The sequence below is a fragment of the Odontesthes bonariensis genome, chromosome 18 (assembly GCF_027942865.1).
Source record: "Odontesthes bonariensis isolate fOdoBon6 chromosome 18, fOdoBon6.hap1, whole genome shotgun sequence".
In the NCBI taxonomy this organism is placed as follows: domain Eukaryota; kingdom Metazoa; phylum Chordata; class Actinopteri; order Atheriniformes; family Atherinopsidae; genus Odontesthes; species Odontesthes bonariensis.
In genome coordinates this window covers 10,760,214-10,782,279 of record NC_134523.1, presented here as the reverse complement: position 1 = coordinate 10,782,279, position 22,066 = coordinate 10,760,214, and the positions used below count along the sequence as shown (strand labels likewise).

The 22,066-nt window shown below is 43.0% G+C and overlaps 4 protein-coding genes across 9 annotated transcripts; 2 read left to right on the top strand and 2 right to left on the bottom strand.

The window, feature by feature from the left end:
• Positions 1–213: 213 nt before the first annotated feature.
• On the bottom strand, positions 214–7,985 carry smarcc1b (SWI/SNF related BAF chromatin remodeling complex subunit C1b). The gene is made up of 28 exons (XM_075449717.1): positions 7,744–7,985; positions 7,280–7,399; positions 7,011–7,096; positions 6,819–6,900; positions 6,630–6,722; positions 6,412–6,481; positions 6,243–6,312; positions 5,855–5,930; positions 5,571–5,696; positions 5,247–5,329; positions 5,037–5,143; positions 4,859–4,918; positions 4,726–4,754; positions 4,486–4,601; positions 4,312–4,383; positions 4,120–4,233; positions 3,890–4,043; positions 3,665–3,775; positions 2,939–2,998; positions 2,506–2,764; positions 2,325–2,396; positions 2,178–2,218; positions 1,966–2,074; positions 1,721–1,863; positions 1,249–1,383; positions 947–1,079; positions 665–751; positions 214–547 (listed from the first exon to the last, which is right to left on the bottom strand). Exons 1-28 carry the CDS (start codon positions 7,918–7,920, stop codon positions 480–482), a joined length of 2,853 nt encoding a protein of 950 aa, XP_075305832.1. The 5' UTR covers positions 7,921–7,985; the 3' UTR covers positions 214–479.
• Positions 7,986–8,118: 133 nt separating this feature from the next.
• aste1b (asteroid structure-specific endonuclease 1b) lies at positions 8,119–15,586 on the top strand. 3 transcript variants are annotated; one of them, XM_075449040.1, is made up of 7 exons: positions 8,119–8,263; positions 8,602–8,852; positions 9,428–9,694; positions 9,821–10,833; positions 10,931–11,162; positions 11,243–11,435; positions 11,817–15,586. In XM_075449040.1, the coding sequence occupies exons 2-7, from the start codon at positions 8,615–8,617 to the stop codon at positions 12,109–12,111; spliced, it is 2,238 nt and encodes a 745-aa protein (XP_075305155.1). In that variant the 5' UTR covers positions 8,119–8,263; positions 8,602–8,614; the 3' UTR covers positions 12,112–15,586. The 3 variants fall into 3 exon arrangements, with proteins under 3 accessions (XP_075305155.1, XP_075305154.1, XP_075305156.1); XM_075449039.1 differs by having other exon boundaries at positions 8,119–8,381; XM_075449041.1 differs by lacking the exons at positions 8,119–8,263; positions 8,602–8,852 and adding an exon at positions 9,229–9,262 and having other exon boundaries at positions 11,817–15,585.
• On the bottom strand, positions 12,258–18,537 carry klhl7 (kelch-like family member 7). 4 transcript variants are annotated; one of them, XM_075449042.1, is made up of 12 exons: positions 18,069–18,537; positions 17,825–17,927; positions 17,218–17,311; positions 16,979–17,103; positions 16,716–16,891; positions 16,332–16,506; positions 15,168–15,310; positions 14,842–15,082; positions 14,489–14,690; positions 13,853–13,950; positions 13,550–13,733; positions 12,258–13,115 (listed from the first exon to the last, which is right to left on the bottom strand). In XM_075449042.1, exons 1-12 carry the CDS (start codon positions 18,195–18,197, stop codon positions 12,941–12,943), a joined length of 1,845 nt encoding a protein of 614 aa, XP_075305157.1. In that variant the 5' UTR covers positions 18,198–18,537; the 3' UTR covers positions 12,258–12,940. The 4 variants fall into 4 exon arrangements, with proteins under 4 accessions (XP_075305157.1, XP_075305159.1, XP_075305158.1 ...); XM_075449044.1 differs by lacking the exon at positions 18,069–18,537 and adding an exon at positions 17,573–17,691 and having other exon boundaries at positions 17,825–17,895; XM_075449043.1 differs by lacking the exon at positions 18,069–18,537 and having other exon boundaries at positions 17,573–17,916.
• A 7-nt stretch (positions 18,538–18,544) lies between these two features.
• On the top strand, positions 18,545–21,923 carry LOC142367109 (uncharacterized). The gene is made up of 4 exons (XM_075449046.1): positions 18,545–19,004; positions 19,386–19,464; positions 19,582–19,803; positions 19,902–21,923. Exons 1-4 carry the CDS (start codon positions 18,942–18,944, stop codon positions 20,297–20,299), a joined length of 762 nt encoding a protein of 253 aa, XP_075305161.1. The 5' UTR covers positions 18,545–18,941; the 3' UTR covers positions 20,300–21,923.
• The last annotated feature ends 143 nt before the right edge of the window (positions 21,924–22,066 follow it).

Sequence of the window (22,066 nt, the reverse complement as noted above, 5' to 3'; positions counted from 1 at the left end):
TTTTTATCTGCGAGAAGTAACAATAAATCACACGGTTTTAGCCCTCAACCTTTAATGAAATAAGCATTTTCGGTTTGTCCCCAACTAAAAGGCGATATCCTAGAACGTAACCATGCAGTTAGATCGATGTCTCCAAAACATGACAAACAGAAGCACGCTCACAAACACCTGAACAACAACAGAAGACAAAACAGCATTTAGTTTAGTATAAAAAAATGTTTTAATGAGCCGAGTTCAGATTTCTCAACTCTTTGACGTCAGAGCACAAATAATTCACAGATAGAAGATGAACCGAGCTGTTGGACAAAAACACAGCAGCTGTGTATGTATTTGTGAAGCTTCCAGTCTAAAAACGTGACTACTAAAGAGTTACAGGCTTCCGTTTTAAGCAGTTGTTCCTAAACATTTCGGCAGGGCATTTGTCCTGGTTGAAAGCAGGCTGTGTTTTTCTTTTCCGTCTCGCTTGTTTTCTGGCCTGTTCAGCTGTGACTGGACGATGGAGGACCGGTCTGAGCAGGTGCTATCCCATCAGGCTGTGAGGATGGGTCTGAGACAGGACAGTCAGAAGTTAATGTCAGCACACCCATGGGCACAGACCCAGGCAGACAGTCATTTAAACAGCAACAGCACTTTAAACCTCTGACAACAGCTCAAAAGTCCTCACACATGCCATTGGGAGCCCCAGGGTTTCGTGGGGCCATCGTCTGGGTGATTCCCCCACCAGGCATCATCCGGTTGGGCATGGGCTGGCCTGAAGAAAACAGGACTAAAATGTGATGTCAACACGATAGATATACAGGATCATATTGAGATATTCACACTAAAAGCTGAGTGAAACGCAATGCACTGCACTGTGAGAATATGTGGCTAATAAATAGAAGGATTAACATGATTTGCAGCTGTGCCATCTCTCAGGAGTTGCTTGTGTGCACTTGTGTGTCCGGACCTGATAGCGGCATCGTGTAACCTGGCTGCCCCTGCTGCTCCCTCTGCTGGCGGACTTTAATCTCTGCCTGCTTCAGCTGCTCAGTGTGGAAAGTCTGTCTCTCAGTCAAGAGCTGTTGCCGCTGCTGCTCCAGCTGGAAAACGCACACACGGACACAAGGGAAGTATTTTTTAGTAAGAGCTACACACTGCACTGTTGCTTTATGACAAACCCTGCATGAAGACACTAAAAGAAGTAGGAACTCAGAACTTCAGCTCACATTAAATGAGCAACAAGAGAAGAGACACAGTATAGTCACTCACAGCCTCTTTCTCTCGGTCCATGATGGTCTCCAGCTCTTCGAAGTGTCTCAGCTTGATTTCCAGCTTCTTCATCTGTGTCTCCACCAGCAGAGCCACGAGGGACTTGATCTTCCTCTCTTCTACTGCTGCCAAGTGCTGCCAAAAGAGGATGGGGTTAAAAGAAAAACACAGTGCCAAGTTAAAGTTGGGAATAATGGCACTGGCCGTGGGGGGAGATACACTCTCCAAGTACCGGAGCATCTTCCAACACTTGTTGAAAACCTTATCATCAATTACCAGAGTAGATGATCTAAGTCTCTAATCCTAAAGATCTACCTATTCCATGTAAATAAAGGTGCATAATTAGTCTCCATGGTTGTGTCTGTCTGCAAGAAAACCTGAAGCATGACAATACAAAGCCTTCCCTAAAGCTGACAACCCATTCCTGCTTCCTGTGATAGATCATTCTTTTAAGCAGGAAGGCAGGCTTTACCTTGGCTTTTGTCGCAGCTGAGCCCAGAGCAGCTGCCGCCGCCGTGGCAACGCTGCCCTCCACTAGGTCCAGCTCCATCACTCCCCTCCCATCATCTCCATCTCCCTCCTTCCGGCTTATGCTCTCGTCTTCATCTCCCCCTCCTGGAACACAGAATTCATATATTCAGTTATTTGAACGCACTCCTATGCAGCGCATTTTCTACAGTCCTGTACACACACACACACACACAAACACAAACGCACCATCTGTCTCCTCAGCAAGTATATTTTCCACATGTTCTCTTTTGACTGGATCTCCCTCCGCTTTTGAAATGTCAGGTTCCACCTTGACCCCGTCCACCCTCAGAGGGACCTGTAACATATCCAAATATACACATGAACATGAATTACACTTAAAAAGTGTAATTTTCCTACGCATTCATTATAAACTCTCTAGGTTCTTCTAGGTGAACTACCTGATGGGGATTGGAGTCCAGTTTTTCGGCATCCATCGCATCTTTAAGACAGAGGAAAAAAATGTATTTAGAAAAAAAAAAAAAAACCAGCAACAAGAAATTGAATTTGGGACAAATACTTGTTTTTTTTTTTTAATTCAGTTTTACCTGTTTTTTCTAGCTGGTTGGATACTTCAGAAGCTTTATCCATCGATTCCTCCTGTACTTTGGAGAACTCCTCTGAAGACAAAGATGAACAGTCACCATACCATACATTCAGCATACCATCTCACAGCTATTTCTGGACGTAGACTATAAACAAATCACCCCCTGGCCCCTGTGTTCTCACCCAGTGCAGCCTTAGCTGCAGCCGATGCCACACGTGGATCCACCACAGATGCCAGGAAGGCCACAGTGCTCATAACAGGGTTTTCCGATTGGCTGAAAGGCACCGGTTGATAGGCTAAAGGTCCCAGAGAGGCTGATGAGTCCTCCAGGTAAGGGTCTTCAATTGGCAGACGAAGAAAGTGGAGGATACATTCGTCCTGCGTTCTGGAGCCCACGTGCTCCGATACTTTGTTCCAGTCGTCTCTGTAGACCTCTAAGGCCTGAGAGAGACAAAGACAGAGGAATAAGCGAGGCTGGGAACGGGCTGAAAATCTTAAGAGATTACGAAAAGCAGCTATTAAACCAGAAAAACAAATTGATGCCAGATTAGCAAACTGCGAGTTACATGTAAGGTCCGTAAAAGAGGAAAAAAATAAAGCATAAGTGAGTGTTACCTCCAGTAATAAGAGCGTCTCCTGCTCCGTCCATTCTCTTCCTGCATTCGCTCCTTTAGTCTGAGAAAGGTGTCATCACAACAGTTTAAAACCTACACTAAAAAGGATTGACGCAATTCATTTTAAAGAAGTTCAATGAAAAGTATTACACATAGATGTTAACAGTACATAAAAAATACTAATAAACACAGTTGGCTTCAGAAATATTTAACTGGAACTCAATATTCAGGTAACAGTCGTGCGATAAAATATGACCAGCTTTAATTTAAAAGCCTCGTCGAAATTGGAAAAAGGGTTTAGGAACCACTAAAAGGTTGTATCTGAGCGATGGAAATAAACTTGACTGAGCAGGAGGAATAGAAAAAAAATAGATCTGAAGAAAAATCTAAAAGTAAAAAGACCAGACCAGACAAAACAGCAAAACGCAAGAAACCCAGCTTTTGATTACCGTGGGCTCAAAATTCAGGCAGTCGTTGCTGGCAAAATATTCTTGACAAAGTATTATTCTATTTATGGTTATGTTCATTTGTCCAGTTACTTTCAATCAGGTAGAACAACAATTCCTGAACATCTATTAAGGGTCTCTTAGTGAACGTTCTACAGAACTTTACTGCCGTCAATATAAGCCAGGCTTCACATTTTATAAGATAGCACATTTTTAGATTGCCTATAACGGTCACAAAAAGATCCAATTTTCTGTATTTTTGCACTACTATTGTGTGAGACCTTAGGGTGTTTCCTGGCGTAGATATCGGATCGCAGCCCAAAGTTCTGGCAGTCTGAAGGTTTCTCTCTGCTCTTCTCTGGAAAATAGAGCATGTGCTGGGAGGCTGACACCTGGAAGAGTAAACAGGAGCAGCAGAGTTTCTAAGCCGATACAAACAAAGACATTCGTAAAAAGTTTTTTTTCTCAGCTAATCTGGTGTATAAGCTATGCATAACAACACAGACCTGTAGGGGTTTGTGCTGTAAGGGGGCCAAGCCAGATGGCGTGTCGGCCAGTACGTTGAAATGAGGGGTGGGAGGAGGTCCCATAGGGAGGGGTCTGCTCTCTGCATCCACTTGGTAGTTGATCATACCCCACTGTTCCAAAAACGAATGGACCCTGGACACAAAGGACGGGGTCATGCATATCACCCAAACTCCACTCAGACGGCGGACACTCAAACACCAAGTTGTACCTAATGAGGGCGCAGACGTCTCCAGTGAGGTTGCGTCGACAGGACGTTGAGCTGAGGTATTCCTGGGGGTTGAGCCGATACGTGTCGATCATGAAGTTCCGATATGCCAGGAAGCTGCAACACAAAGGAGAGATCATACTGAGGCACCCTTCATCATCCGAGCAAACAGCGACGAGCGTCTGGGGTACTCACATTTCAGGAGATTTTGATTTGTTCTTTCCATTGAAGAATTCAGGCAGTGCACGTTTCTCTATCGAGTGAATGCTGAATAAAATGCGCGCAGAGCTCTTTTTAGGGACATATTCTGGGTTAAAAATGATGATGACAGTAAACACCAGTTGAGCAAAGAAGAATTAAGCTGTTTACCTGTTGTAATTGAACCAAGATGTGTAGCTTGGTATTATAATATGATGCGTTTGCTCTGTGATGTTTTCTTCTCCCTCCGATAGACGTGGCATCTCTCCTCTTCCCTCCTCATCTTCCTGTTTACACACACACATCAACGTTAAAAGCACTTTTATATCGTATCACACAGGCAAATTATGAAGTTGAACAATTTTTCCTGCAATTAGAGAGATGAAAAGAGAAAAGTGAAATCATAATCACCCGTCCTGGAAAATCATCCTCCTGTTCATCTGAAAGAGAAAGAAAACAAGGTGTGTACACAAAGAAAACCAAAACCTTGCAGAAGTGATCAAAACTCCTCTCGGAACATTCTCCATCACATATGCAAGCTTACCAAGGTCAGCCATGATCCCTCCTTTCACCGGAGTATTCTCACTGTCTTTCTTCAGGTTCACTGCAAAAATACGGAGAAAAAGTACACTCTTGTGTCACACCTTTTAGGAAAAATGTACCTAGAACTTTAATATACTGTATTTTCAGTCAGTTATGAATACTCCCTTCAAATGTTTTACCATTTTTGGGTAGTACGACCTCCTCCATGTTAGGCACAGGTGTAGGGTCCTCCATGTCTTTGGTCAGGTCTTCTTCTGGCTCTTCCTCTTGTTGCCCACGCCTTCTCCTGTGAGAACACACACACAAACACATATGTTAACTCTGAAACACTCCCCAGTGATGCAAAGCCAAAACCACAACCCTGTTTGAAGAAAAAAGTTTCGTCATACCCCTTCTTTCCTTTCTTCCTGGATTCAGAGGAAGGAGGAGATGGTGAGTGTCTTCTCTTTTTAGGCGGGTTGGACTTGGTATCCTGTAACCAAGGGGTTGAGGTAAACTGGGATCAATTCATCGAGCAGTTCAACTTGTTTTATGAAACTTTTCTAAAACAGAAAAACTATCAACTCTGATTTACACACTGATTTAAAAAAAAAAAAAAAAAAAAAAAAAAAAAAAAAAAAAAAATACAACCCAGCAACTTAATCTAATTAGTAAAGAACCATTTTCCTTCATATGGCCAAAAAAAAAACAAGAGCAACAACAGCTTCACGCACCTGGTCGTCTTGGAGGTGAATGCGCCGGCGGAGGATGACTGGTACATTCCTCTCATTTACACAGTAGTCCTCCTCATTCATCCACTCATTGAAGACATCTGTATCCAAAACCCAACCAGCATGCACCTGGAGCACACACACACATATGAACACACAATGTATCCATGAGAGTTTCATAATGTCAGAGTTCATCAAGTGTCTAAAAAGAATACACACCACATCACCAAATGGCAGTGAAATGTGTCTCTGTGTGTGTGTGTTTGTTTGTGTGTGGTCATACTAACCCTCCATGGCCTTTCTGTGTGTGGCAGCTCTTCAACCTCTCCCTCAACATCACTTGTGGACAGCCAACTGTCATAACTGTTAAAAAGAGAAAAGAGAAGTTGTGGTCAAGTGCTTCTTGCTTTGCATGTCTGCCAGTTCTGTTCAGCAACTGTCGAACCAATCAACACTGCAGAGATCAATGTATTTCCCCAGCATGCACCAGTTCCACGCTTAAGTTAAGTAAGTGGTTTGTTTTCATAGATTTGGTACACATTCACTTATGACAGAGAAAACTTGCATTGAGATTTCAATTGGCATTCAGGCTATTGCTGGAAAGGAAATTTTTCCGGTTGTTGAAAATCACCCGGAGAGCACCTGCGTGTGTATGTGAGTTTGCTCGAGCATTACCTGTCAGGGTGCATGCCCCAATGTACCAAGACATGCTTGTCTTTTCGCATAACAGGACGCATCCACTCATCTGTAAATTAAAGTGTACACGTAATGTAATTGGATCAAGTTAATATTTGATAATAGCATGTTAGCAAGCACACACACACACGAACAGACTTTAACTGACCCTCCTCTGTGGAAACAGGCGAGTTGTAAACATGATGACTGGCGGTAGATCTGTCCTCAGTGATGGAACCCTACAGAAGGACAAACTTTTACTGAGTAACATGGATACTGAGCAACATTCTGATAAGTTATCCTCATTGCTGTTTGCTTAAAACAGGAAACATATTCTCCTTCATCACCCAGTCTGTCCATTCATCTCTGCAATCTGCAGCACTGTACCTGGTGTTTGATGATGATACCAGTCAGTCTGCTGGTCAGCTCCTCATCCACAATAGGATCCAGATATACCATCGGCAGAGTCATACAGTTGCTCTATTGACAAAAAAATAAATAAATCAAGTACAAATTAATCTCTGGAGAGCCCTGTGTCTGAGTGTGAACACTTGATGTCGAACGCATCTTTGATACCTGGATTGCGGCTTTTTCAATCGCACCAAACATCTCTACATTCCTTTCTGTTCTTGATGGATTCTGGAAGTCAAACCTTCGCCTGTGTGGACATAAAATGGGAGCTAAGAGTACTGAATCGAACAAATGCAGCACAGGTTTGTGCGTAATGTCACCGTGAAACAGCAAAAGCACCAAATTCTTGTTACCCACCAGCCCTGTTCAACCTTGAACTTGTAAGCAGTGCCAAGAATGTGGCAAAGCCCCCCTCCTGGCCGCAGGTCCATGAAACAATGTGCCTGTAGAGATATGATCAAGTTAACACAGTGGTCTCTTTAATAAACATGATGCCCCTTTCTAGTACAAGAAAAATCATGTTTAACCACTTTGAAATCGACAGAACAATTATCCACCAACATGCATCAGAAACTACTCCAACAAGGTATATTGAGGTTAACATCGACAACAACAAAGAGACTCACGGGCAGTTTTGTGAGTGCAGGGCTGACAGCTTGTCGGCCAAAGGCATCCTCCTGAAACTGGAGAAGCTGCAGGGTGACTGCAGCCAGAGCCTGACAAGATGGGGCATCCACCAACACATACTGACAAACACACGCACACATTTTTGAAAGGAATATGAGAATCTTTGGTTAGAATTGCTTATCAGAGTCTACAGAGTTTCTGTTTGTTTGTTACTTGTAATTTTGCCCACTTAGCTGCTTAATGTATAGACTAGTTAACATGTTTGATTGAGCTAAATTTGCACAGAAATTTCCTCGCTTTATTTCTCTAAATTAGATGGACACGGTTCTCCATTATCAACACACAAATCTGAGAAGCCACTGTAACGTTATTCAGCATGAGAGATTTGTTTACAGTGTGAGCCAACGGACTTGCTAGCAGGGGGCGGCTAGCAGTTCATGTAGCTTCCTAGTCTGTTAACTACCTTTTTGTAGTGCTTCCCGATCCACTGTCTCACCACCTCCAGCTGTGCTAAAGTATCCGGGCTCTCCCAGAATCTAGCGGAAGGGCTGCTGTCTTTTTTCCGCTGCGCAAATATCCCGCAGCTGGCTTGGCTTGTCCCAGGAATCCCGAGGTTTGTTCCTCCTGACATTGTAGCCATAATAAAACGAGATTAATTTCAAACGGGAAAACAGACTGGCTAGCGCGGTCGCTAGCGTTTGCGTTCTCGCGTTCTCTCGCGAGACCCAACGCTGCTGTTGCGATTCGGCATAAGAGTTTTGTGAGTTTTTTTAGTGGTGTTTCTCATTCACTGTCAGCATTATGTTTCAGTTTATTGGTGTGTGTGTTTTTTTTATGCCTATATGTTCAAGATAAGTTAAACGTCATCGTATTTACGTGAGAATACACCTCTTTGTTAAAAGTCAAAGCCTTTATGTTGAAATTTGATATTGGAACAAGGAAATGATTGCGCAGTCCAAGAAATCAAACGTGAAGTGGCATTGGTTAGTGTAGCCTCTATGCATTTTAAAGCTCTTCTTTCAAACGACCCTGATTATTGTATACGTCTTTTTTTTCTCTAAAAACAGCTTTCAATTAGTTTCTATTAACTCTTGGGCTGAAGTAAGTAGTAAGTCAATTGTGTCGTAATTTGCTAAGAAGAGACCCAGACTCCCGTGCGCTACACAGTCTGCTGAGTTTATTATAACTGCAACTATAATCCTTCGCACACTGTGATTAGATGTCTGCCCAGAGACACACTCTGAATACCCTTCTGTATGTATCTGCATCAGCACCACCGTGAATAAAACCTAATTCCTCTTTTTTACTCCATGTGTTGCAGGCTCTGAGATGTCATGGGTGTACAGGGTTTGACAACGTATGTGGAGGGGAACAGAAACTTCCTTCAAGATGTGAAGTTCCGGGACAGTCGCCTGGTTATTGATGGCTGCAGTCTGTATTTTCGCCTCTACTTTAGCCACGGCTTGGATCAGCAGCGTGGGGGAGACTACGATGCTTTTACTCACCTGCTCACCCAGTTCCTCTGTTCTTTGGCAGCCTGTAACATCCAGCCGTATGTGGTGCTGGATGGAGGTATGTGCGCTTTAAAGCTGCAGTCAGTTCTTTCCTTACATGTTTGTTAACATTTATGTATTCCAATAAGCGCAATACAATGCAAAGAGGAGAAATGTTCCAGACTTCATTTTATTTTCAAAGTAACTGACAGCTTTTCAGCCACAGTCACATGATTTCCACAGAAGGCCTGAATCCGTGTTGGTTGTTTCCACATCAACTATGGCAACAAAGCTGACAGAATATACCTCAAAACTCTTTAATAACCGTTTTGATTTATTTACTCTTTTGATTAGCTTCATTATATGTGATCTAAACACATTTATTTTAATCACTGTAAAACTTCTGCTCAGTCCCTTTTTGTTAATTTTTTTTCTTCTCTTCATTCTTCTCTTTTAGATTAAAAAAATGATTGCATCAGAAGTTTTTTGGTCAGTATAGAAAGCTCTTCCGCATGTTAATTGCATAAAACAAGAGATTAGATTAGAGATTACATTAGAGTAAATGGATTAACATTGAAGCGTTGTTTTTTAGTCCTTTTCATTTGTAATGCCTTACTAACATTTATTATCTGCCTTTTATTCTGTGGATCAAAGGGATTGACCCGAGCAACAAGAAGTTTTCTACACTACGGCAGCGCCTGCAGTCCAAGATAAAGGAGGCGGACAGTATGTCTCATGGCCGTAATGGCTGTGTTCTTCCTATCCTCACAAGAGATGTCTTCATCCAGGTCCTCATGCAAAGAGGAATCCCGCTGTTCCAGTGTCCAGCTGAGGCTGACTGGGAGATCGCATGTTTGGCACACCAGTGGAACTGCCCAGTGCTGACAAATGACAGTGACTTTTTCATCTTTGACCTTCCAGGTGGGGGTAGTAAAAGACTTTCACTGTTCCACTTTATTCTGCATTCGCATTGCCCTTTCTAATGACTCCGAGAGACATTGTCCAGCTTGACTTTGGAGTTGTTTAACATATTGTTTATGTCTTTAGGTGGTTATCTGCCTCTCCAATTTTTCCAATGGACCAACCTCAACGGAAAAGCATCTTACCGCTACATCTCAGCTCGGCACTATACCACTAACAATTTGTGTCGCTGGTTTGGGGGCATGAACCGCGAGTTGCTACCCTTATGTGCTGTCCTGACTGGTAATGACTATGGTGCTCCAAAAGAGGCCGAGACGCTACTTGATCTGATAGATGTGAGCGCATTAGGAGGAGGTGGTGGCAGACGTAGAGGAAAATCACCCGCTTCCCGTATTGAGGGCCTCCTCATTTGGCTGTCCTCTTTTTCGAGTGTGGCAGAAGCCTTGGAGGAAGTAAGCAGGCTCATGTGTGAGGAGGGTGGTAGAGGCAGGAGAGGCCAGATGGGTGGGCTCAGCTCGCAGCTGTGGGCAGCTATGCAGGAGTACCACATCAACGCTCAAAGCTCCCTGGCTCGCTGGTTCTCTGGAGGCAAGACAGCTCCGGGGGGGAAGACATCTGGTCTGGCACAGCTGCCAGAGTGTCTGTCGCTGGCTGCAGCACAGGGACTGTTGGCCCCCTTGGCTGTTGATGCTTTGGTGATGCAGAGAGTCCTGCTCATCCCGCAGGTGGAGAATAGTAAGCTAGCCAGCAGCCACTGTAGTTCTAAAGCCATACGCCAGGCTGTGTACGGGGTGTTACTGCAGACAGACACGTGCAATACAACTCCAGGAAGAGATGAAGGCACACGGCTAGCAAAAGGAGGACAAAGCAAAGTCCAAATATCAGGAATAAGAGGTGGTACAGGTAGAGCGGGGAGGGGGGCTAGAGGTAGGGGTCAGTGGCACGATGTAATTGCACAGCAAGGGGTAAATGTAACATTAGGTATGGAACAATCAGCTGGTACGGCGTTAGTGCAACCGCAGGGTTTTAGCACCCGAATTTTTGTTGAAGAGTATGATCGTGTGGACCTAAACTTGAAGAAAAACCAAGTGGAGGCACATCTCCCTCGGAACCATATACAACTACATGGGCTTAGTGAGGTAAAAAAAAAATGTAATTGCCATAATTTGTTTGCATACATTTTTAAGAAACTGTGCTCATGAATCATTTCGTCTTCCAATGTTCTTTTTTATTCAGACTCCTGTGGCAGTTCGACTTGTTGTCCTGCTTGAAGTCTTGGGGGTGAAGGAGTCTGCCCTGGATCCTGCCCCTTACCACCTGCAGCTGGCTGTAGCAGTGACAGGATTCTGGTTGCGGGAGGCCATACCAACACCCTCACAGCTCCTACTGCAGGCTTTGGTGCTTGGCATGGTTTATGGAGAGCTGTCCTTGCACAAGCAGCCTGGAGCTACCCAACGCCAACAGGCCGGTAAGTCGAGATGGCTGTCTTATCTTATTCTTCAACTTCAAAAAGAAGTACAAGCAGTGATTCATGATCCAACATTCCAGTCCCACAGCTTAACTGGGCTGCAGAGCGAAATGTGTGGGCGGCGCTGGATCGACAACGAGCGAGGCCAGGGGAGAGGCGGGGGCTGGATATCGGGGTGGCTCACAGTTTCAGCCAGTGGCAGGCCTGTCTCTGGAGCGCACTGTGTCTCAATCAGCTATTACTGATGCCGCTGCCTCAACCAAATCTCTCGTGGTAAGACCCAAGTTCACTAAATAAAAACGTGCCCTCATTTAATTTTCCACTAGTTTACCCAGCTGAGGTGAAAGAGAAGCAGAAGTACGACTAGAAACCTGTAAATGAGAGTTTTTTCCTAAATTGTTCAATCCTTCAAAGAGAAAGAAACCAAAAACTCTTGAGAAAATGATGCCACGCAGAAGAAAGAAACTCCTTCAGTGTCTCCTGGCACTGCAGTACAATTGATGGTGATATAATTATGTTCTTATTGCTCTAAACATTGAAATTACAGGGGGGAAAAAAACTTTTTCCTGCAAAGTCTAGTAAGTGGGAGGAGTACACTGCTTAAGAAGGATTTAAAATTTGCCGCCTTCTTCCCTCCCTGCTTGTGTCTCCCAGGTTGTTCAGCGGCACCTTGGTACACGGCCTCCTCAGGTATTTGAAAGGGGGCCGGGCTGCTGAGTCCCTACTGCCTGGAGAATCCTTATCTGGACAACTTTACTCCTCCCTGATGGAGGCTGTGAGGAATTGCAGCTTCAAAACAAATCCCTCCTCTTCTGCATCGGGGAAGAAGAGGAGAGGCAGAGGCAGGAGAGGAAGAGGTGGAAGAGGAGCGCAGGGTGGGGGGAGAGGTGACGAGGAGATAAATAACAGGTTTGCTCTCCTTATGAGTGAGGAGGAGTATGACGATTGAGGAGCCAGAGCAAAATGAACAGATATAAAACACTTGCAAGGGGCCAAATCTGGGATGCTCAGGGGATGCTGCAAAGTCATTTTTCCAGAAGAGAGTAATGGTTTTTATTGTTTACCGTTTACACGTATTGCACTAATTCAGCCTTCCTCAGTTATATCTGAGTGCTTTTTATGTCCAAAGTTATGCTGCCATCTTGACTCGTGTGAAGTCAAAACTTAGAAGAAACACCTGAATAGCTTTTCCGAGCAAAACTCCGGTCACATTTTAGCATTTATGAGCAATTTTATCAGACTAATCTCACTATTATCATTTCCGTTCAATCATATCTGCAAAATATTGAAATACTGAATGTAGGGCTGCTTTATTATGCAATTCTTTATTATGCAAAAAAATACAACCATAAAGTTGTACTTTGTCGTGTAAATCAAACTTACTCGCAACATGATTACATTCAGACCTTTTCTTCTATTTATTTGAAACAACATACAGGGGAAAATAAAACGCTCACACACTTTCTTCAAAGGCACAACACATAATATTAATTTACACAGCATTATCAAATAGTGCTTTGATAATGGTAGCGCTTCACCTTTTAAACCTAAACTTGTGGAAGATAAAATAACTACTGAACAGCTTTAAGGAGAAAAGAAGTATGTTGCCTGATGTACAAAAATTTTTGAATCAGTACGCGCCATCTAGCCGTGAGAAACTCTTCCTGGAAAGAAAGGCTCAGACGCTTGTCCATCAGCACAGGTGCTGTAACAGCTGTTCACAAACGTCACCACTTAAAATGAAGCAAACTTTCAAATATGACGAATCTGCCTCCCCCCTATGAGGGCGATGAGGTCGATGAGGTCGAGGCAGATGAGGAGGCAGCGGATGCGACGAGCGGCTGCGAGTCTATGAGGTCCATGTCTTCGTCCTCGTTGACTCCACATGTGTCGACCACGCAGATCAGGCAGCTGGTGACGGGAAAGGCTCGCACTTTGCTGCACGTAACCCACCTGAGAGCCGACAAAAAGTTTGCAAAGATGAAGATGAGATGCGGAATTTGAACAAGCAACTACTTATTTGTATGGATTGTCGGTTTGGCTACGAGTGACGGAATTTTAGCATTGCTTTGTGAAAAAACTGCCACACAAATGATTTGACCTTACACGACCATGTTTTAAAATGAAATTGGTGGTATTCCACTCCTACATCTTAAATGAATGAACACCGACAAAAATACCCTAACGAAACAATAGACAGTAAGAACAGAATAAATTAAAATGATCCAAAGCTACAAAAGTCCATTAGAGTGATTTGTATTGACCATATTTATATGAAATAAGCAGAGCTTATGTCTGTTGCAGATGTCTTCACACCACCCCCTCTGTGTCAGTGACACACATCGGGCACTCGTCTTACTTTGGTAATATCTAGTTAATACACCAACCTGTCGGTTTCAGTCTGGTACTCTAAGACATGTCCGAGCCGCCCCACCCCTTGAAATCCTGCCAGTACGTATATTACATCACCGACAGCCGCACACTTCACTGTCACACCTCTCCATGGCATCGGAGAAGCAGCACGCCACTCGTTGCTGGCGATGTCATAATATTCAACTGTATCCAGGCCGCCTAGAAAAAAACCCAAAAAACCACAATAGTGGCATCAACTCTTTCTGCGCTCTTACGCAACAGTCGATATGCTCATTACTCTTTGACCCACTCTTGTTCACTGATAACAGTTTTATTACCTATTGGCCCCTGCCCTCCAACAGCGTAGATCCTGTTGTTGACAACCACCAACCCATGATTCTTCCTGGCCTCTTTCATCCCACACAGCTCCCTCCATCTGAAAGGTACAATTAGTGTTGTGGGGAAAAGAAAAAATAGGTCATGGTTGCAGTTCTAATTAGAATGCGCTCCTTTGTTGAGATGTGTAACTTTGGTTTGATGGACGTCTTTCAAAACTCAATGAATAAATTAAAAACATCACAAAAAAAACTAAATCAAAATATCCCAATTCCCTGGATTTTGCCCAACATGCCCAAGTTTAACATATACTTAAACTGAAGCCATTAATATTCTAAAAACTGCTCTAAATTGTTTATGAACAGATTACTTGATTATTTAACTATTCCAGTGAATGGGAAGTTTACATGTGCAAAGCTAACAGGGCTTTTAAATACAGCACTTAATGTCATGTACTCCTTATGCTGATAAGCTGAATTAAATCATCTAAGTCCTCTGGAGCATGCTTCTAAAGGCCCAATTTCCAGAAAGTAAATATAAGCTCATGGCCCAGTCGAACTGTGATAATACACTGACAAAAGACAGGGTAACCAGAACTAAATGTAAGGAAGAACTGAGTTTACGTGTATTTGACTCACTGTTGTGTGGTGGGGTCATACACCTCACAGTTGCTGAGGATCCTCCCAGAGACGTTGTTGCCCACAGTTCCTCCACAAACATAAATGAGCCCATTGGCCTCCACTGAGCCGTGACTGCAGCGAGCCATCAGCATGCTGCTTTTGACCTGCCATGACTCGGTCCTTGTGTCGTAACATTCAAAAAGGTCCAAGGCTGAGCTACCTGTAGAAACAACATACAAGAAATTACTATACGAAATTGCACCAAAACAGCTAAAAAACAAAACCTAAGTCCATCTCATGATGGCTCTTCACTGTCCGTAGCCCTTTCAGTAGATACACAAAGTTCTTTACTCCCGAGTCCCTGTGCTCACCCACTTCTGACCCCCCGGATGTGTAGATCTTGCCCTGAGAAGCACAGGCAGCCAGGCTGTCTCGAGGCGTGGGCGGGCCCAGCTTGGAGTACCAGCTGTCCTTCAGAACGTTGTAACAGTCCATGCGCTTGATGGGGAAGAGCTGCGAGCCCCCCAAGATGTAGACCACATTGTCCCAGAAGATAGCGGTGGCGTCCCGGCGCTTTTCGAAGGGACAACGGATGTCTGTCCAGCTGGAGTCCTGCATAGAAAATACTGACTATTAACTAATACGATTATAAAAAAAATTTTTTTAAAAACCTGACCTGACATGTGCAGCATGGTACCTTTGGGTTGAAGTAGCGGCAAGACTGCGGCTGTGAACCTCCAAACAACGCAATGCGGTAGTCGTGCTTCTTGCGTCGCGGCCGGCTGCTTTCTCCCAGGTCCTCTCGGTCCTCCAGGGACAGCAGATGGTAACGCATCCCACCTTCAACAAATGCAGCAGTTAGTTTTGTTCTGTTTGGATTTCATTGCTCGTGTCAGCACCGCCGGCCTTTGAACTTCGGTAGTTTCAACATCAGCTTGTTCTTCTGAATTATCCACAATATCTTGTTAAACATCTTCTGAAACAAACTCTAACCTTATAACATTACCTTATAATAGATTATTAATAAACATGACTGAAAATGTTAGAAACTGCCTTAAAGAATAGGATAGTTTTTGTCTCTTAACAAGAAGAAGATATATCATTTTGTACATTTATTATTACAATTTAGAAGCTAGAATTTGTGTTTGTTCGTAAAATTGCGCTCCAAAGTTTATAAGCACTTTTTGGATTGACCAGCACAGTAAAATGGGAGAGGTGACGGAGCAGATTTACAGAAGTTATGAACGTCTTCATATTATCAGGAAGAGGAAATTGTTTAGATGATGAGAACCCCCCCCCCCCCCCCCCCCCCCCCCCGGCTCCACAAAAGAACAGTTTAGGTGAACTAAAAGCTGCTGCTGGAACAGTAGTACCACTGTCTACAATCAGGACAGTTTAACATGGACACGCACAAAGGCTGTATTCCAAGAAAGAAGCCTTTGCTCCATGAAAAGGATGACATTGAGCTTCAAGAAGTTTTACTTTTGCCAAATGGGGCAAAGATGGAGCCTGTTAAGCCTCAAATGCCAGAGGTGTGTTTGGAGAAGCAAAGGTGTACACTCAACTGCTGAGTGCAGTGGTGGTAGCATCGTGCTCTGGGACTACTTTACTGCCAGTAAAATTGACGGAAAATAGATCAACTCAACTGAAAATGTGTGAACTGTGGTTAAAAGTCAGGTAAGTACCAGGAAAGCAACACATTTAAATAAAGTCAACCGATTCTGCCAAGAGGAGTTGTCAAAGATTTAACTAGATTTTTAAAAAAACAAAACAGAAAAGTGTAAACATTTCAAGTACCCATAAGACATTATTGCCCGCGTTGAATGCGTTTGATCTTGTGCTTCTCTTTGCTCATACTCACCGATGACCATCTTCAGGCACTGTGGGTTGTCCTGGATGAGGGGCTCCGCTTGTACGGTCTTTGAGAGAAAGGTTTTGGAGACCAGAGGAAAACGAACGCATCCCAGCACCTCTACCATGTACTGATTTCTGTTGCACACGTCGTACTTCAGCCAGCGCACCGCAGCATCGTAAATCTGAGCACAAATGTGACAACAAAGCAACTGGCTTAAAATACAGGTCACAGGGGGTAGGACTTTTAGCAGAAAATGACTCCATCCCGAAATCATGTAAAACCATCTCTTTGTAATAGAAGTTCTAAAAAGGAAGTAGTTATTTATTAGTAACTTGCACATACGACTTCACAAGAAAATATATATTTTCTTCACAGTCAAATAATGCTCACCTGGGCCTCGGCACGAACAGTGAGTTTGTCCTGGTGTAGCAGATGTGTGACTTGTGCGACACTGAGTTGCAGGAATTCATCCAGTTTGTAGACTTCTGTAAAGTGGAGCTGGAAAAAGTCCTCCGCTGCTGCCTTCAGCTCCGGACAGTCCATACAGTCCGCCAGGGCTGAAATACCTGCAGGGGGCCAGAACAAGGGTCAGTGAATATAACAAACTACAGAATTATTAGACCTGTGATATAAAAAAATAATTCTTCCATTACCCAGGCAGTTTGTTGCGTCAACCTGCCCTTTGAGGAACTCCACACACATCTTCTTCACTGGCTCAATCTGGTACTGGTTGGCTGCATCCAGCAGCGACTGAACATTACTGCTGTTAACAGAAATTCTGAGAAAAACAAGAGCAAGCCCAATGATATCAGGTCAAATCTTTCATAAAGATTTTAATTATTCTGTTATAAGTGTTGCACCTTAGGCTGTTAATGTGTGCCAAGATTCTTACCGTGCTGTGTAGATGAATTCAATCAACCGTTCAATTATCTCAGGCTCAGCACTCCTGAGCTCCACCTCAGGGGACGTGGATTCCATCATTCTAGCTGGAAGTGAGTAAAAAGGGGTAAGCAATATAAAATATATATATTTACAGATGAAACACAGCAGTAATTAACATTTTCAGTAAACAGAATGTTTGTCTGTGTTGTCTTTTGGGGACAACTTAACATCTAATTATGTACAGTTGCATATCATTTTGGAATATCAATTTAGCATGAGCGTTTTGCTCGTGTGTGGAGCTAAAATACTTTATAGACCGAGTGAATGCACTTTGCACAAGTTTAAAAGGTGCAAGATGTGCTCACTCATAAGTTGGTGTCTGTGACGATGTTCAGATGGGTGGAACATTCCAATGGATACCTTAATTCAGTTTCCCAACCAAACATTGCGTTGTGATGAGGTGGACTCACATCACTCACGTCACCTGGTGATTTTTCATTAGAAATGACACTATCCTTGTAAAAGCAGAAGTATTTCTTGTTCACAGATGTTGGTCATTGGTGCATACTATGAAGTCCATCATTAGCCCTTTATGTGATTGTGTGTGAGATGCTTACTGGTGAACATGAGGCTGAAGACGTGGCTGGCGGCAGCTAACACTACTCGGTGGGCAGGGAAGTGTTTCCCCTGGACCACCAGGGTCACATCACAGAGTGTACCCTGATGAGAAACACACACATATGCACTGGACATCAGGAAAGAGGCACACACGCAGGCCACATGCAAAGAGCACTTGGTGGCATCAATTCATGTCTTCTTTTTTTGTAACCCGTCCCTTTGTCTCAGACGTACACCACACACCTGCTTTCTCAGGTTGTTCATGACTCCCATGATGCTGGACAGCTGTCTGTACTCCTCTTTGGTGGCACACTTTCTGTCGCCCTTCTTCTTGGTGCTTGTGGCTTTCTCTGGAGTGGCCATCCCCGTCATGTCAGGCTATTTTTTTTTATTGCCTCTTCACTTACATATGACAACAACACTTTGAGCACCACTGCCAGCAGTATGCTGCTTTTGTCTCTTTGTTGTCACTCAGCTACATGCAGTAGCTGCTAACAGTCAGCAGCTTGTCGTGAATTTAGACTTTTAAAAGTCTTGACGGTACCTTCTCCGTGAAGCCTGCATATAAATCACCACTCTGTTAGAAATTGCTTAAAAAATATACATATTTACTGTTAGCATTAATGTATTTGACGAGCTTGAGTTGAGCGTCTTGTCTTTCTTCTTCTATGGTTTATTGATAAGCTCGCCTTTTTCTTCTTCCTCGGACTGGCAGAGAAGTTGCCGTTTCGGGGCATTGCTGCCCCCCTCTGTTTGGATGACGCCATTGGTACAAAACTACGCAGATATGTGGCAGATATAATTGTTTTTTTCTTTTTTTTAACCCTTTTTTACTGTGGAACCTCTAGGTTGGAATCTAACAACCCTTGTTTCAAATGTAATCATATTGTAGAGAGCATATCTTATGGGAACAACGTGGTTTTGTGTACGCCGCTGTTGCGTTCACCTGTTGCACCTGTCCGTCATCCCCATACCTGCACTGCCATGTAAAAAACATAACCAGGAAGGTTTTTTGTTTTTTTTCTGGAGTCTCATGACGCTGACGTCACGCGGAATGCGGACCACAAATGCATTGTCAAGAATAACTGACCTGAAAACAAATTGAAAGAGAGCAATATGTTGCAGAAAATGCTCCGTTTCATCTGCTGCTGCTTCTCAAGCGACAACTCCAGCAACGAGGTATGTATTTTTGTACACTGCACTGATTTTTTTCCCCGCAAAGCTTCATGAGTGTAAAAGGGATTCCTTCGAGTTACAGCTTCGTTTCGGTGAGTTTTCGCTGTGGTCTTATCTCCACCAGTTTAAGAATTATGTCAAAAATCTGGCGAAGTCAACAATCACTCAAAGATGTAGCCTCAACATTCAGTTGGTGATAGAAAGAAAAAGCAAAGCTTTAAGATAGACTTGATGGCTTAAAGTAGGGCATGGAAGCATGAACTAGTTAAATATATCGTAATTATATGGTTCCTGGTGAGCCCAATCAGTGCTTTATAGCTCTTCACTGTGGGCAAAAAATATTTGGTATGAAGATGTGTAAAGAAAACAACTTTGCTGTTTCAGAGGCAAGCTCTCCTGCAGCCCAGACCGCCATCTGAAGTTAGTGAACCTGAATCAGCCAGGCAACCTCGTCCAGCATATAGTATTAAGCCAACCTCTTTTTTTTTCCACTTGAATATTACTTGAATATATGATGTATTTTGGCCTCTTATGTCTTTATTTTTCTTTTACACGTGCATCCTAATTGTTGGATGCTCAGATGTACAGACTGTGAAACGGATTGGAAGGCTGGCGATGAGGCGAACAAATGTGCCAGAGCTGGATCAGAGGTTCACTGACATGGCAGAGACCTTCAATGAGCAGCAAGACCGTTATGAGGACATGCTCCGCCACATCAGAAACTTACAAAAGAGCTGTGATTGTGTGAGTGTTGATAACCTGGTTTTGGCTGACTGTGTGAGGAAAATCAGAGAGGAGCAGGGTGAGTGGCAAACCTTTCTGTATATGCAGATGTGATAGCAGATCAATTTCTTTGGTGTCTGTTGCCATTGTTTGTCTCCATCCTTTTTGCTCCATCAGAGGCCACACGCAGGGTCTCTTTGAAGATGAAGGGCTATGATTTCTCCCTCACTGTGGTTCCTGTGGGTTCAGAGAGCAAAAATGAGGAGGGACATCTGCCTCATGCTCTGCGGTTGGCTCAGAGCGAAGTCAAGGGCATTTCTGACAGCGCCAAGGCCATCATCGCAAAGGGCACCACACTTCAAGAGCTCGCTGGCTGGCTGCTCCGTAGCCAAGATCAAATGGCTGAGCAAGTGAAGGGTGCAGCAGAAACTTACCAAGAACAAGGAAGGCTGAATGAGAACCTGGAGGAGAACATGAGGCAAGTGAGGAGAGCGAAGGAGTTATCACAGGGATACAGGCAACGTGCTGGGAGTGTTCTCACCGAGGCTGCACAGATATCTGGGGCTCATCTGTAGTCCATACGCATTTGAATGCTGTATTTGAACTGACCAGTTATAATACAAGATGTGTACAAGGTTCAAATATTCACACAACCTGTTGTAGGAACCTTTTAGCAAGTATGGGCTGAGAACACACTGCCTTGTAACCAGGCTGAGTGTCACAGATGAGAGGGGAACATCAACAAAAGCTGTCTTTTATTCTTGATAAGCATGCCGATCGCACAGTCACTAACAGTTAGGGCAGTTCAACAGCAAGCACAGGGCTGCCAGATGTCAAAGTGTTCGATTTGCATTCATATCTGCATGTCGTCATTAAAAAGCTTTTTTTGTTTTTTTAAAACATGTTTGTTTCAAGATCATGAGTACTTGCTGTCGTGTCTGCCTTTTTTAACGTTTCATCAAAGAAAAACAGAAGTGAGTTGCTTAGTATATTAATCTGTATTGGTGATTTTATGAAACAACAGGCCTCTAGGCACAGACACTCAGACTGATGGAAACACAAAGTTTTTTTGGATCATTTCAAGTCACCTTGTGGCAAATTTGGCATCTCATGAATATCTTTTTTTTCTTGCTTTGTTCATTTGTGTCAGAACCTTTGTCACATTTTCAGAATCTATTTGCAGCCTGTCTTTGCTTCTTTGTAGTCATTTTGTATTAATATGCAAAATGACGGATGTTTTTCTTGTTGCCTCATATAGGTAATTTGTATTTAAAAATGAACACCTGGATTTGCATCTATTGATAGTCATTTTATGTCTCATTATTGTTATCTTATTGTTATAGGCAGTATACCATCATGGACTACTGCCTCTCATTTAGATCATTTTGTGTCTCACAATTTTGCGTGTGTTTGTAGCCATTTTGCTTGTCATCTATTTATTTTGATTCCACCATAATCATTTCCCTCTCACTTTGATCATTAGCCATTCTTTCCCTCAGTGATGGATTACTATATCATACTGTGTTTCTGTGATCAAATCACAGCCCATTGATTAACCAGCTAACAGAAGGGGGCACTGAAGACTCACTTTTTCTCTTCTATGTCATGGTCTTCCGTCTTCTCTCTCCCAGAAGTCTCAAAAAAGACACTAAATCAACATATTGTCTACATCTTTGAATTTAGATATATTGTACGTGTTTGTGGCTATATTAATTTTGGCAAGACCTTACTTCAGTTATGCTTATTGTTTGACTTACTACATGCAGGAGTATTTAGGTTGAGGACTGAAAATGATTGTTCGTGTAGTGCATAAATCCTGGATGAAGTTAACTGTAATAAAAGTTGTATACTGGATTGGAGGTTTGCTGTGATTGTGTGTTCAGTGTTATTTCCACTGGAACATTTGGAGGGTGCAGATTTGCAGCTCATCCACAGGAGAACCAGTTGTAGTTATTAACTGATTAAACAGAAGCTATTAGAGTAAAACCAGACAAAGACATGGTCATATGCCATCTTGATAATTAACTTCGGAAAATCCATTGTTCCTTGAGTCGTTGCCAAGTGGACATGTATTATTAACCAATGAATGGCAGTTTTGGAGGAGTACTTTCAACTTTAGTGAATTATTAGGGATTATGATCCCTAAATGTGTAAAACACGAACAGTTTGCTTCTTAACGAAAAGATAATGTAAAAAAAAAAAGAAAGATAGGAAGAAAATGTAAAAAAGGGTATTTTCAAAAATGATATTCGTTCGTTCTTATTGGCTTTTCTTTTGGTAGTGAATTTGAAACTGGTTATTAAAAACAGTTAGAGCGTGAAATACACTATTATTACTCAAAC